General features: G+C 48.0%; 2 protein-coding genes across 10 annotated transcripts in view; one reads left to right on the top strand and one right to left on the bottom strand.

The window, feature by feature from the left end:
• PAK6 (p21 (RAC1) activated kinase 6) overlaps window positions 1-5354 on the top strand; it is a 77777-nt gene extending 72423 nt beyond the window's left edge. For 8 of the 9 annotated variants that reach the window (XM_072624139.1, XM_072624140.1, XM_072624138.1 and 5 more), the window contains 2 exons: window positions 314-448; window positions 3681-5354. In XM_072624139.1, coding sequence (XP_072480240.1) covers window positions 314-448; window positions 3681-3848 — 303 coding nt within the window. In that variant the 3' untranslated portion in view covers window positions 3849-5354. The remainder of the gene's footprint in view (window positions 1-313; window positions 449-3680) is intronic. The other variant, XR_011970441.1, reaches the window with a different exon arrangement.
• A 3706-nt stretch (window positions 5355-9060) lies between these two features.
• Window positions 9061-14792, bottom strand: ANKRD63 (ankyrin repeat domain 63). Its single transcript, XM_072623082.1, has one exon. The coding sequence runs from the start codon at window positions 12577-12579 to the stop codon at window positions 11422-11424; it is 1158 nt and encodes a 385-aa protein (XP_072479183.1). The 5' UTR covers window positions 12580-14792; the 3' UTR covers window positions 9061-11421.
• Window positions 14793-15416: the final 624 nt, after the last annotated feature.

Raw genomic sequence — 15416 nt, forward strand, 5'->3', positions numbered from 1 at the left:
TTTAGCTGAAAGGGGAGAGAGATGTAAGGCTCAAGCGATCTCTCTCTCTGCTTATTTTGTTAAGTTTCCAGGAGGTCTGAGTTAATCCGAAGCAGCTGCTGAGGTGGTCTCTGGGTATAGTTCCTCTTCCCTGATGGCTCAGTATAGGACTCTGCATATGGTAGTCACTTAGTAGGTAGGGGTGGCTGACTGATGAGCTGGCTGTGGGAATAATCACAGGAAGAAAAGCTGACCTGAGTCAGCCTCTTGCCATCTCTACCCCAGAGAGTCACCACAGACAGGAAAGCCACTGATACTCATTCTATTTCTACAGGTGGATATCTGGTCTCTGGGTATCATGGTGATTGAGATGGTGGATGGAGAGCCCCCCTATTTCAGTGACTCTCCAGTGCAAGCTATGAAGAGGCTCCGAGACAGCCCCCCACCCAAACTGAAAAACTCTCACAAGGTCAGTAAGTCCTTGCATTGCACATGATTATAACTCACATAACCAGTTCTGCCTCTAAAGGGGGAGAACCCAGAATCTCAGAGACATAGTTAGCCCTTTGGGCACAGAAACGAGAGAGTATGGATTTACATGAAAAGACATTCCTTTATCCACAGACACTCTGAATCTAGAAACATTATAGCCACATGACTTATGACCACATCCCCTAGTTTTCTACCTTGATCAGTAGAGTTCCCGGACTCAACTAGACTCTGAAATTACTAAAATGGCAGGGTCCTAGGATGAGTGAGAAGAGAAGCCAGGCAGGTAACAGGTGGGAGCTCCAGAACCCAGGAAAGATAAGCTGATTTGTTCAAAGGGATGTATAGAAAAGCACTGGTATCAGTGGGAGTGAATGGATTCTGGATTTGGAGTCAGAGAAGATATGAGTTCAAATTCTGCATCATCACCCTGTGCACGTTTGAACAAATGACTTATCTGTAAACAAAGGCATTCTTGATTTCTAAGGTTTCTTCTAGCTCAAGAGCCTCCCATCCCTAGGAAGTTAGGGATTTGTGTATATGGACAAATACTTTCCAAGGTTCCTATGTCACAGTGTAATGGTTCCCAGACTGTACCATCATATCTGTATCTAATATCATTGTTAATATCCAAACCACAATCTCCCCCCAAATGAATACTTTAAAAATAACCGAGAACAGTCAAATGAGAGTGAGGGGGAGAGCCTGTGGAACCAGACTAGGATTAAAATAATATAGGTAAACATCACAGGAATAAATGATGACTTAAAAAATAAAAGTAAAAAGAAATGCAAAAGAAATAAATGTAGGAAAACTCCAAACTTAAAGTTTTGACCTTAAATGTGAATGGATTAAACAACCCAATAAAATCAAAGAAAATGTCAGAATGGACAAGAAAACAAAATCCGGCAATTTGCGTATAAAAAACATATCCTAAAAGCCAGAACTTTTTGTATAAAATTCATACCAGTATCCACCGGTAACTTATACCTGCTCAGAGAGAAGGAAATAAGACTGCAATGCTACACTGACACCTAGTGGCCACAAAAGAAATGTCAGAGGTTGTACCTGAGTTGCTTAGTTAAAAGAAAGGAATTGGGGGTGGGGGTGGGGGTGGGTGAGGAAGGGTGGGGGTGGGTGAGGATGTGTGGGGATGGAACCTAGCCAATATAGCCAGCAGCCCAGGAATCCTGGGACTCGATGGATCTTCAAGGACAATTGACCACGTAGTATTTTTTGCTTCTTGGACTCATTCATTGCTGGTCTCCAGGACTTAGCCGTGGGGCTCAGATATCTCAAAATAAATCTCCTTCTTTAGAAGTTAAAGAGGTTTCTTTTTATGAGGTACCATATCACTGTTCTAGTGATATGGTATTAATTACATTATTAATATTAATATTAATTATATTATTATCATATGTTAATATTAATATCTTATATATGTATCATGTTTTATGTTTCCCAAAACACTTACTACCTTATCATTTCATCTTTACCACAACCTTGTGAAGTTAGTAAGATAAGTATTGTAGTTTTACAGGGCAAGAAAGAGACAGAGACAAAGAGACAGAAAAAAACAGAGACAAACAGAGAGACAGAGAGTCTCAGAAAGGCCACATACCATACCCAGGATCAGAAAGGGATTTAGTGATGGATCCAAGTCTAGAAATTAGGTCTCCTGATTCCTAGTACCCTTTAGAGTGCCCTTTCCACTATACCATACTGTCTCTGTCAAGCCTTGGGATGGCTATGTCTCCCTCTGGGGAGAAGAAAGATTGTAACCCAGATTCCCATAGCTCCAGATTTCTTGGTTCTGTATTTAGTAAAGGGCTCAACACTTTCCCCAAAGCTGGCCCATTGCCCAGAAGATACTGTGATGCCTGAATATAAGTAGTAATTCCCGCCCTCCTCGAAATCTGGCTTTTCTGAAGATTGTATCTTAAAATCACTCTTCGTATAGGCTGAATAGTTCTTGGCATTCAATAAATGGTAAGTGTAATGAAGATGAAGACATCAGTGAATTGTTTATTTGATTTGGGAAAAAAAGCAGAAGAAAAGGCAGAGGATTGTAGTTCCTGAAGTAGAAGGGATCTTTGAAACCTTCTAATCCATCTCCCACCCCCCACTTTACAAATGAAGAAACGGAATCCAAGGAAAAATTATGTAATTTTCCCAAGATCACCCAGAGGTGGGATTTGGACCCAGGCCCTCTGGTTCCTGAGTCAGAGCCAGAACAAGGAGGCTCTGTCCCTGCCAAAGAAATATTTCAAATAAATGTATATCCATACAATAATTTTGTAAAATTTTATTTCAGTGACTATCTGGGGGGGGGGGGTTCTTTTTTTTTCTTTCAATGAGATTTCATTTTAAGGGTGCAACCTATAGTCAAAGCAATATGGTAATCTAAATAAGCTAGGCTTTTGACTTGGAGCCTAGGAAATGAGGAAGTAGAGGTTGCCAAACTCTTATCTTGATAAGGAAGACAAACTTCTGAAAGGTGAATACTCCGAAGGAAAGGGAATAAGCTTCTATATAGCTTCTATTATGTGCGTAAACACTTTTATAAATATCTCTTTGGATTCTCCCAACAACCCTGGGAGGTAGGAGTTATTTTCTCATTCTATAGATGAGAAAACTGAGGCAAAGGAGACTGAAATTGCCCAGTCACACATTTAGTATGTAACTGAGGCTGGACTGGAACTCAGGTCTTCCTGACTCCAGGACCAGCTGTCTTTGAACACTTTGACCCACTTAACCAGGGATGGGTAATCTGCGGCTGAGTCAAAGGGCAGCCCTTGAGGACCTCGAGAGCCACAAGTGGCCTCGAAGGTTCCCCACCCTTGCTGACTTAACTAAAATTGAAGCCTATTTGAAATGGGTTACCTAGTATAAGAAACATCCTCATTCCAACACCCACATGGGTATTCTGTGGAGTTTGGAGGAGGGGTCGGAAGGGGCCACAGATGATTTCTCAGATAGAGACATAGCCTCCTTGATCCAGCTCTGGCACAGTAGTAAGACCAATGACAGGTCAAAGAACTTAGACTCAAATCCCACTTTTGCCACTTAATAGTGTGACCTTAGACATGTCACTTAACTGCCTTAAACCTTGGTTTCTTCAGCTGTGAAGTGGACTAGATGACTTCTAAGGTCCTTCTTTCTTCTTGATCTACAATCCTACTGGGCTTTCTCACTGTGTTCCATCTACACAGGTCTCTCCAGTGCTTCGAGATTTCCTAGAGAGGATGCTGATTCGAGATCCCCTGGATCGAGCTACTGCCCAGGAGCTGTTAGACCACCCCTTCCTGCTGCAGACAGGGCTTCCTGAGTGTCTAGTGCCTCTGATTCAGCTCTACCGAAAGCGCACCTCTACCTGCTGAGCCTCCCAGGCCTTGCTGACCTGGGGACACTGGACAGAGGAAGCACCAGTAGCCTTCCAGGCAGGCTAGGAACAGTGCCTGCATCATCTCAGTATTTTCTCCAAAGACTGAATGTGAAATGATCCCCCAGCCCACCCAGGTTCCATTGCTCTTTGGTCCAATGTGCCAAGTAGGATTTCTCCCCTTGGTTCCCCTCTCTTTTTCCCAAGAGAGACACTAGTTGTCTTTGGGATTACTGAGACAACTCTTGGCAGGATAACATTTGGGGAATTCTCTAGTTTTGTACAGAACTGTTTCTAAGGAACCCCAAAGACTAGAATAGTCTTACACAAGGCCCACCAGGCTCCAAGGTGAGAACTGATTCTTCCTAACTTATCTTGATGTGAGGACTTAAGAGCATTATGCCAAAACCATGTGCTGTAGTCCACCAAACATAAATCATGTGTCTCTGGGAGGAGCTTGTTTGGGGAAAGGTTTTATAGCCAGAAGATCTATTTCCCTCCTTTATTCCCAAGTACTTGGGGATAGAGGATGAGAAAGGATATAAATATCCTACCTAAATCTTTTCTGACTCTGCATACATTCTCTTCTACAATCTGGGTGCTGCTCTGGCTCTAGACCAGAAACAGAATCAACCTTCAGCTGAAAACAAGGCATTTTCAGTGAGAAATTTTTGTCTCAGGAGAGAATGTCCCTTGGGACAAAAGGATGACTCCCTTTAAGAGTTAGAGGAAACATTCAGGGAGCTTTGGGTTCTGGTTAGATCCCAAAGCCAGGATCAATAAAACCAGCTCCATCCTCATTCCCAAATAATTTAGTTATAATTTAGGGACTTCTTCCTTTCTGCCTCCCATCCTCATAAGTCCAGACTAGGTCCCTGGCACATCTGTATTTAAACCTAGTGGAGGCTAGGTGACTCAACTCTTGGGGTCTTTTCAGAAGTTTGTCCTAATATTTCAGGAAGACACTCAGATTTCAGAAGGCCAGAGCCAGGAGTGGGCAGAAAGCAGTGGTCAGGTAACTGGAACTTAGTTTTACCTGTGAATTTTGCAAATAGAACCCCTTCCCTCAGCACATCCCAGGTAACCAAACCATCATGGTTCAAAACCTTAAAGGTCTCATTTCAGCACTTCATGAAGACCATCCCAGGGATGAGATTCTCAGAACGATTTACTTTCATCTGTTTCCTTAGGCTCTTCAACTCAATCTAACAAATACTAATGCAGCACTTCCTTTGCCTAGGCCACAGTGCTAGGCTAGGAGCTCCGATCATCAGGGCTGTTGAAAGCAGGGATCTCCAAGAAACAGTTTTGTTGGATCCCTTCCCCACCCAGGAGGGATTTTCTGATTCCAGTGTTTCCCAATAACCTGCTTTTGAGCAAGATGGCAAAGTCCCTTTTTTTTAAAGTTCAGAATTGGAAACGGATCACCCTTCCTAGAGAACTTTTGTGAATTGTTTGCACTTGTTTCCTGTTTTAAATTAAAATGGGTGTTCTTAAGTTCAAAGCTTGTGTTCTTCCCATTTTCCTGGAGAGTCAAACTGACTGCCCAGGAGCGATCAGAAGCAAACATACGGTGTCTCCTTTTCACATTCACTGGTTTCCCTTGAGTTGGGTTGGCCTCAGAAGAGCTTTGTCATCTAATGTGAATCTGAAATTTAACAGAGGGAGGACAGTGTGAATGGCCTGTCTCAGGACCCCCAGGGAGGACAGAAGTATCTAGAGTGCAGTCCCCTAAGTGGGTGAGTCCTGGGTCAGGAAAGCCAATATAGGAAGCTGAATTTGCCATGCTATTTTGCACACAGCTCCTTTGGTCAGTGGCTATCCTGTGGCCCTTGTCAACATTCTGTGCAGGCTAGCCCTACAGCTGGAAGAGGAACCATGGGAAAGCATAATTGTTTCTCTTTCTGTTGTGTTCTGAAGCTGTTTCCATCAAATTAGGTTATTTTAAGAGAAAGGTTTAGACATCGGGACATAATGAAAGAGGCTAGGCCTGGACTCTGACTTCAGATCCTTCCTCTAATTCTGTATTAGCTAGGTGGCTGGGTGGGTAGAGTGCTGGACCTGAAGTCAAGAAGACCTGAGTTCGAATCCAGCTTCAGACACTAACTGTGGGGCCCTGGATAAGTCACTTAACCTCTATCTGCTTGTTTCCTCATCTATAAAATGAGGGTGGTAATAGTATCTACCTCACAGGATTGTTGTCAGAATCAAATGAGATATTTGAAAAGGGCTTAGCATAATGCCTGGCACATATTAAATGGTATATAAATGTTTATCATTATAATCATTATTGCTAGTGAGGTCACTCTGCAGCTAGGTAGCCCAGTGAATAGAGCACTGGGCTTGGAGTCAGGAAGACCCAAGTTCAAATTAGCCTCAGATACTTACTAGCTGTGGGACCTTGGGCAAGTCACTTAACCTCTGTCTCCCTCAGATTCCTATCTGTAAAAGAGAGATGGCAATAGATCTATCTCCTAGAGTTGTTGTAAGAATCAAATGAGAATACAGTTGTAAAGCACTTCATAGTATGTCCGAGTGGCCATGGACAAGTTACATAACCTTTCTAACTATTAGTCATTTCTTTAAGTTCATCTGCCAAGTTTATAGGCTTATAGATTTAGAACTGAAAGAGACTTTTCAGGCCATCAAATCCAGTTCCCTCAATTTTACTGATTAGGAAACTGAGGCCCTGAAAGATTAATTGACTTGCCCAGGGTCATACTGTGCCTTAAGCACAGGTCTTAAATCCAGGTCTCCCTAACTTGAGTTTTAGATGAGGTAACCTTGAATACTGGGTGAAGGATGTTCGACCTTGGGATATTGACAAGGGCAAAAAAAGTAAAGTCAGTGGACTCAGAGAAACATAACAGGTCAGTTATACAGGACCAGATTCAGTTCTTTTTCTGAGTCTGCCACTGAATTAACAAGTTATTTCACTTTTTAGAAATATCTAGAGATAGTCCTCATCTGTACAATAAGTTGGACTCAATTATTATTAATCTTTTTAAAGTCCCTTCTAGCAATAAAATCATCATGTGTTGCCTTTCCCTACTGAGATGTCACAGACATCAAACAGGTACCCAGGGATCAGAGAATCACGTAAACTCTCCCTTTCCCTCTTCCCCCCTGCCCCCACCCCAACATTAGCCCTGAGATGCTTCCACAGGAGCTCATGGTGAATTAACACCAGAGGAGTGTTGATAAGAGGGCTTCTTTGTTTCTCCAAAAGTAACAAGGAAATTCCTTTGCAACAGCTGAGCCAAAGAGAATGAAACAGCCCAATCTCCTCACTTGAATAATACCGGATTTATTAACTATTATTCTGAGTTAATCTTTCTACAAAACAGCCTCTTCTTCCAAAAGAGTATGAATGAGTCACTTAACCCCACAGACAGATCAATACCTAGAACCACTTTGGAACACCAAGCTCCAGAGAGTTAGATTAGTTTACAATGAAAACAGTGTAGTTTGGAAAGCAAAACAGTTTGGGGGAAGTTGCCTCCCTACAGTAGGCCAGGTAGTTTGGGAATGATGCCCTAAAGAAGAAAGAGTCAGGTCTAGCTCCAGTCTGGAAACCTTTGGCCTGCAGAGAAGAGAGATTCTGGATGCCAAATTGTGGTGACCTTGACAAGTTCCAAGCAGGGCTGTGCTGTAGCACAAAGCTGTAGGAAAAGCAAGCCAGCCATACATGTTGCACAAGGAAGACTCACAAGTCTGCCACATACAGTTATGTACACACAGGAAAGATCTGCTGTGGTTTTTGAGAAATATCAATTTCATCAAGCAATCTCTTGGCAGCTCTGAGAACAGCAGGCACCCTTGCTTACCCAGTCAACCAAAGCCAAGGTGACATTTGACCCAAAAGCTACATGTCCGCTACACTGGGAAAGATTGGATCAGCTCCTGGGACAGTGTGCTTGCCCAAGCTTAGCTGTGTTTTAAAGATGAGACAAAAAAAATTGCATCCTTGCAATTAAACAAATTAAACAGCCAAAAAAGGAGCAGTTTAGCAAGCAAGTAGCAGAAGGAAATAGTTTGCAATTGAACTGTGTGGTTCTCCCACCCCAGAGACCATTCTGAGAAAGAACCAGGGTCTGAAAAGCTGGCAAAATTTGGGGGGGAAGGAGGGAAGAGGAGCTGGAAACCCCAACTTCAGTGGAGGAAATTGAGTGGGAAGCTACATTCTCCAACTTGAACCACTCCTGAAATTGAAACTAATGTCTTAGAAGTTACAGAGGAGGGCACTTTTTGAAGAAGGGAAGAAAAATCAGGAAGCAGAGACTGTCTCACACACAATGTTCATGATATCCTGTTAAAGGTTCTTTGCTCTCAAGGCCCCCCAAATAGATTAGTTAGAGGGACTTCTTTTCACAACAACAAAATGTCTTCAAGTAGACTAGAAAGGGAATAGAAAAAAAAAAGGATTCATCGACATTAAGACATCCAGGGGGTGAGGGATGAAAAAACCATTCATGGAGTGGATCAATACCTTAGTTCAAATCCTTGCCCTGTCATATACCAGCTATGTAACCTTGAGCACATAGCTTTATTTCTTTGAATCTGTTTCCTCAGCTGTAAGATGAAGATTGGACCAAATGACTCTAAGGTCCCTTCCAGCTCTGCCTCTGCGGTCTATGATCAATCATTTCAAATCTTTAACTAGATTGAATCCTTGAGGCCAAGCAAAGAAGGGGAAGATATCAGCCACTAGGAGGCATCAAAGATCAGATCCTGAGGGGGGCCAGGTAGGGCAGAATGAGGTTAGGCACCACCATCTTGGAGACTGTATCCTGTGGTTGGCATGGTTCTTGGAGACTGAGCAAATGGTATTTGGGGTGTGGGAAGCCTTCCTTCTGGAAAGTAGACCCAGCTCTCTGTCTCCAAGGGTCACTGGAGCTCAAGGAGCCAGGAGGGGAAAAAACAAAGAATTCCAGAAGAGGCAAAGGGACCAATTTAGAAGAGATGCCTCCTCCATCCCTTTCCTTCCACTGATTCAGGGTGAGAGATCAGAATCTCCTTTCCCTCCACAAGGCAATTCTCCTTGGTAACAGTTCTCCACCCCAGAAACTCTGAGGTGAAAATCCTTACACTCTCCACCAAGAGCACAGATTTCTCAAAATCCCAGCCCAAGGGTGGAGATTGTATTCCCAAATCTGTACTTAGAAAAAGACCTTGCCACCCCCACCCACCCACCCACAAACCTTTCTCCTCAGCCTGGTAGCAAAAATTCCATCAGTAAAGTCTCTCTTGAAACACTTGAACTCCCACAGGGTCCTAGTGCCTGCCTACAAACTCAGGCACACTAGTCTAGGCTAACAAAAAGAGAGGGTGAAGAGTGAGTGAGGAGAGAGGAAGGAGGAGGGAGGAGGGAGGAGGAACGAGGAGGGAAGAGGAGAGAAAGAACCTTTTAACCAGCTCTTGGCAATTGCTTCTGACTCACTAATCTGTCGGTAATGGGGCTGAAATTGGACCCTGTCCCACGGGGGTGGTGATAAGGTGGGGGTCAGAATGGCATAACCAGTAGGTTCCCTGATGGGGGTCGGCTTCTAGCATCCATCATCACCCTACCCTCCATCTCCAGCCCAGCTAGAAGCTGCAGACTTTTTAGCAGCTTCCTTCTAGCTCTTTCGGGAGTTTGATGTAATTTAAACGGGGACCTGCAGTTAGTGTGGGCTCCCAGCTCCACTGCTTCTTAGTTTAACATCACAAACACTTCAGTCAATTATCTCCCTCGCCGAGCTTCTATTTAGAGAGACATTGTCAAGGTTCTTAAACCTCAAATCAAGCCTGCTGCTTTCTGCTGGGTGTACAAAGCCTCCAAATGGGAATTATCTGAAAGTGAAGGGGAAAATTAAGCAAAGATTTGCACCCCCATATCTAAAGCACAAACCTATGAGAACACCTTCTGTGCAGATGGTGAGAGAGGGGGAGTTGGGGGCACAGGGGAGGGAGAGCATTAAGGAAACATTTCCCCTTTAAGCATCTTAGAAATAGTGGAAGTGGAAAATTTGGGGAAATGGCAATATAAAGGGCATGTTAACTGTTATAAACCTTTGGATTCCATTACCTCAAAAACTCGATTCAGACCCAAAGGAAACTGAAAGAGGTGTGGTTGTTTTCCCCTGATGGCTGTCCAGTAGCTAGGATGTGGATGTTTTCCAGGCCAAAAAAAGTTTGGAAAGGTAGTCAGAACAGTCTGGTAATGACTGGTAGCCCCCCAGAGAAGTCAAACCCCAGGCAGAGGCAATGTAAATTAGGACTACTGCACCCAGCATACCCTAGGACGTGGGGTACTGGACTTGAAGTCAGAGAGACCTGAGTTCAGAACTCACCTCTGATACTTTAGGGGCTATTTGCCCCTAAACAAGCCACTTGACCTCTGTGTCTCAGTTTCCTCATCTGTAAAATGAGGGAGCTGGAGTTGATGGCCCTAAGTACCCCACCAATTGGAAACCTATGTTCCCATGGTATAAAGGACATTAGATGAATATAGCAAAGATTCCTGACCAGGTATTTTTCATTCCTGTTTAACTGCCCTTGGAAGGAATATCCTTTCATAGTCATTAAAGACAGGGAGTTTTCTCCCCGTCCCTCCCCCCACAAAGACTCACAATAAGTGAGAGAATTCAGGAAGAAGCCTTTTGTCCCTCAGGTCTCTGAACCCTCCTTTTGTTCTCCTCTTTCCCTGGCACTGGGGCACCATCACTGTTGGTGCAGGGAGAGAAAGGACCATGTCATAGACGTACCTGGATCAAACTTGCAATCACCTGAGGCAGATGGCTGCCAGTAATCTGAGAAAGCATTCTCCCATCCCTCAAGATGCTATGGCAGCAGCACAGAGAATGTACTGGTATTTCTACCGTTTGCAGAAATGAACGCTAAAGGTTAGGGAAGCAGCAAGGCGTGATTTGGTAACGGGCAATGGATTAGGGAATAAAGAGCCTTCGGTTTGAATTCAGGCTCCTCACTACCTATATGACCTTGGGAGAGTCATTTGGTTTCTTCCGGATCCCGTTTTTCTCATTTGTGAAATGAACAGGTGGAAGCAAATGCGCTCCAAGATATTTTTCAGATTTAACAATCTATGATTCTAGGTCTCACTAACAGGCTAAAACCCTCAAAGCTACTACACCTTCAGGTTCATGTACACGATGGGTCCCAGTCTGTCGGGTACCAGTTTTTTTTCTGCTTGCTTTTGGTGCAAGGGGAAGAGAAGAAAAGGGAAGAGCTGGCCTGCTGGATGGAGATGGAAAAATCTAAACGAGGGAAAGGAGGGAAGTGACGGGGATCGTGATAGGGGGAACAAGGAGGCTATGGGAGAAGGGAGAGAAGAATAATGCAAGCCACTCAGAGGGCCTGTTCATAGGCTACAGGCTACTCTGGTGCATGCCTAGAGTGGAAAAGCAGACCCAGGAGATAAAGGAAATTTGGGTGACCCTGTAAGAACGAGTGCAACTCTGGCCCTTGCAGAGGTGGGAGGATCGGTAGGGGAAAGGAACTGGGTTGTTGCATGGATCCAGCACAGGAGAATTTGGGTTTGGGGAATCTTGGTGAAGCGCCCTGGGGCCTCTTCACCGTTGGGCTTGCAAGACCACTGCTTCTGCCTCGGTACCCCCCTGCCAAGGGGTCTGCTGGTCAGGCAGAGTGAGGGGCAGTGAGTCAAGCTCCTGCTCTGGCCCACCGTCTGAGCCTTGCGCCTCCCCGACTAGGCTGGGGATGTCCGGCGCAGTAGAACGGCGGCGCAGACCGAGACGGCCTCTCCCAGCGGCGCCCTCAGGATGGGGGGTGAGCCCACCAGGAGCCTTGATTAGGGTCAGAGCCTTGCCTTCCAGTAGCTCCTGTGAGCGCCACCTCCCGGTGCCCGAGGCCTGAGGGGAATTTGACCGGGGAAGCTGAGCTGCTGCCCGGACCCGCGCAGCCTCCTCCTCGGTCACCGAGCCCAGCGCCAAGCTCATGCTGCGGCCAAATTCGGGCCGCTCGTTGCCCAACGATCTCTGTCGGCCCGGGCCCTTGCCCCCCGTGCCTATTTCACCCCCGTGGCCGCCAGCTGCCCGGGCGAAGCGAGCCAGAAGGGGCCGCGGAAGGCGGCGGGGACTAGGCCGGCGACGCTCGGGGCTGGGCGCAGCACTGGGCCGGCCTGGGGGACTGTCCGAGGTAGAGCCCCGGGCGCGGGCAGCCGCTGCAGCGGCAGCACGACCCCACGGGCCTGTGAGGGCTTGGACGCAAGGCCCGTGGCCTCGGGCGGCCGCGAGCTGCAAAGCTGTGAGGCCCGCTCGGTTAGTGCGGTCGAGGCGCAAGCCAAGGCGGCGGAAAGAGCGCACCAGGAATTCGAGCACGGCGCCGTGGCCGCACGCGGCGGCCCACATCACCGGGCTATTGCCCGCCGAATCGGCCGCCTCGGGGTCGCCGCTGAACTGCACCAGCAGCTGCACCGCATCCAGGTGGCCCCGCTCGCATGCCAGGCTGAGCGCCGTGCGGCCCCTCTCGTCTCGCAGGTTCACGGCCGCGCCCTGTTCCAACAGCAGCCGTACGAAGCGGGATCTGAGTGTGGGGTCCGGCAGCCCCACCGCCACCATGAGCGGCGTGCGCCCCTGCTCCGCCCGACAATCGATGATGCTGCGGTCCAGGGCGTCCAGGACAAAACGTGCCAGGTGCACCTTGCCGGCTTGCATCGCCTCCAAAAAAGTACGGGTGCCCGCCCGAGGGCACAAATCCTTTGGCTTCAACATACCCTCCGTCCCTTCGACTGCGCTCGACCTCGGTGCCTGAGGAGGTGGGCTCCACTGCCCTGGTGGGTCTCCCCCAGAAATGTCCAGGATACTGCCGGGACTCGGGCCTGCTGCTGGTGCTCCACGCGTGGGTGGCCCTGTCCCAGAGCTGTTGCTCCTGCGTTTTGGGCTTGACGCCCAGGTGTCCTAAAAACTCCAGTCGCAGGTCCTGGGTTTCCCACGAAGCTGAAGCCCTTCTCTGGGGTCCCTGGGGCTTGTTATTCCGCTCGGGGTGGGGGTTCCTTGCTCCTCGCTCCTCTCGGACCCCTTGTCTACTACCCTCTTTACTTCTCTGGCTCCCAGATTTCACGCGTGGATATTTCTGCTCCACGCTACTCTCTGGAGCCAGTACCTGGCTGTCCACTAGACGGTAACTCCAGGTCTTGGGCTCCCCTGTCTGGGGTTCCCCGCTACTCTTCCTGCCCCCAGGTGTTTCCCAGTCCCATACCTGGGGGCCCTCTCGCAGATTTTCAGGTGGTCGCTTCTAGCGTTTCAGCCTCCTTAGCTTCCCTGCCGAAACCACAGTGGAGGCGATGGGATCTCTTCCAGAGCTGGTGGGGAGCGCTGCTCCTTAGGCTGCCGGCGCCGCCGTTGCTCTTCCTCCCACTCGGGGGGGTTGGGGGTGGTAGTGTGGAGAGGGAAGCCACACTGGGGTGCCAGTTATTTGGGGGATTAATTTACTCCTCCAAGGAGTCCTGCTTTTATAGCCTCGGGGGTCAGGATAGCGTCGGACTCTCCATGGTAATGTCTCCTCTGGAACTCGAGGAGGGCTCCGGGACAGGGGAGCGGCGCCCAGCGCCCCGCTGAGAGATCAGAGCGGAGGATCGACTCCTCCTCCCTCTCCTCTGGGGCTGAGACGGCGGCTGTGGAACCGGGGGCGGGGGGCGGGTGCAGCTCGTGGGGGGCCACTGGCACTGAGCAGCTCCAATCCCAGTTCCCAGAGTCCCACCCCCTCACAATCCTTGCCTGCCCCCTCCAAGAGCCTGGGGGTGGGGGTGGGGGGTAAAGCTCAGACACCCTCAAGCGGCGGGATCAATCCTCCAGACTCGGTTGGGGATAGCTGGAGAGCTCCGCCCAACACCCTTGTACTGGGAAAATGAGGAGTGCGACCCGTCGGTCAGCGACTGAGTCACTAGAGAGGAAGAGTCATTTCCCTAGGATTGGGTCAGTTTGTGACAGATCAGAGTTAGAACGGAAAAGAGCTGAGAGTCTCGGGGATGCTGGGGGATGGGCTGGGGGAGGGTGTAGTTGAAAAAGAAAAAAGTGTCATGTTCTGTGCGCCTGCTGAACGCTCCGCCAGTCGTCGACTGACATCCCCACAATCACATATCCAGGCTCTCCGATACATTCAGACACACACACACACACACACACACACACACACACACACGCACGCACACACGCACACACGCACGCAGTGGTTTTCTCCGCCACACACTGAGGAGCGCGCGCATGTACACACACACACACACACACGCACGCACGCACGCACGCGGCATTAAGGGCTGAATTCTACATCCTCCAACACCTTCAGCCAGAACACCCCCAGTCCCTCCCCCGCACAGACGCTCTTCAGGCTGCAAGAGGAGACAGGCAAGATGCCGCCTCTTTTCTCTGTGCACACTAGCTGCTCAGGGTTCCTCACAAGCTTCTAGAGCCCTGAATTTTAGTCCCTGCTTTTTCACACTTCGTGGAAAGAGGGCCATGAAGGGGCAAGGAGCCGAGCAGGACCCACGGAAATGGAATCAAGGAAATCAAGGAATCAATCAAGGAAAATACCTCTAGAACTCCCGATTTCCCTCTCCCTTCCACACCATTCTCCTGACAGAACGGAGAAGCACCCCTTCTCCAAGCTCAAATGCCGTCTCGAATCCTCCTCGCTCTCCTTGAACTCTTTTCTTGGTCTGGGGAAGAATCTAGGGAGGGAGGGAGGAGGGAGGAGGTGGGACAGGATGATGGAGAATGAAATGGAGACGTGAAGGACTGCTTCCTTCTAAAAAAAAAAAAAAAAAAGAAACCCACTAGCCTTTCATCTTACTCTCTGAACCCAGACTTTCTTCCGGTACACATTTCTCCTTTCACCTTGGAAAACTGGAAAAGGGAAGAACCCAGTTATCCCACTCCCAAACAGGGTTCCGTCCAGGAGTTCAGAAGGCTTGGCAGCCAGCAGAAGAATGCGGTGCCAGCCTCTGCTTGGACCATAACTTCTACCTTCTCTCCACTAGTAATCTGGGTTCTAGTCAATGAGTCCCGTCCCCCCTCCCCCCTCACTCCCCCCACCCCGATAAGTCAGCTTTTGCCTTATTTTGTCCAGGCCCGGGCCCCCTTAATGCTTCCCTGACTATATTGTTGGTCTGCCCTATACCACCGTGCCCCCTTCATAGCACCCCTCCCCCTTTCTATTCCTTTTTTATATATAGTCTTCTCCCATTAGAGCGTAAGCTCCACGTCGCGCTCACTTTTGTACTCTTAGCTCTTAGCACGATGCCTGGCACAGTTATCACTTCATAAATTCTCTGTCTCTGTCTGTCTCTTCCTCTCCTCCTCCCCATGTGGAAGTGGAAGAAAGGGAATTTTAAAAGGACCTCATATAGTACTTAGTGGTATATTGTCCCTCTAGAAGACACAAGCCCAATTCAACAAATATTTATTTCCCAAAGTACTGTGGATTCTAACGTGACAAAGGACAAAGTCCCTGACTCCTGGGAGATTACTATCTACCAGGGGCATAACTGGGGGCAGCTAGGTGTTAAACTGGGACCTGGAGTCAGGAAGACCTAACCTCAGACATTTGCTAG

This window comes from Notamacropus eugenii, chromosome 7, assembly GCF_028372415.1.
Source record: "Notamacropus eugenii isolate mMacEug1 chromosome 7, mMacEug1.pri_v2, whole genome shotgun sequence".
Lineage (NCBI taxonomy): Eukaryota > Metazoa > Chordata > Mammalia > Diprotodontia > Macropodidae > Notamacropus > Notamacropus eugenii.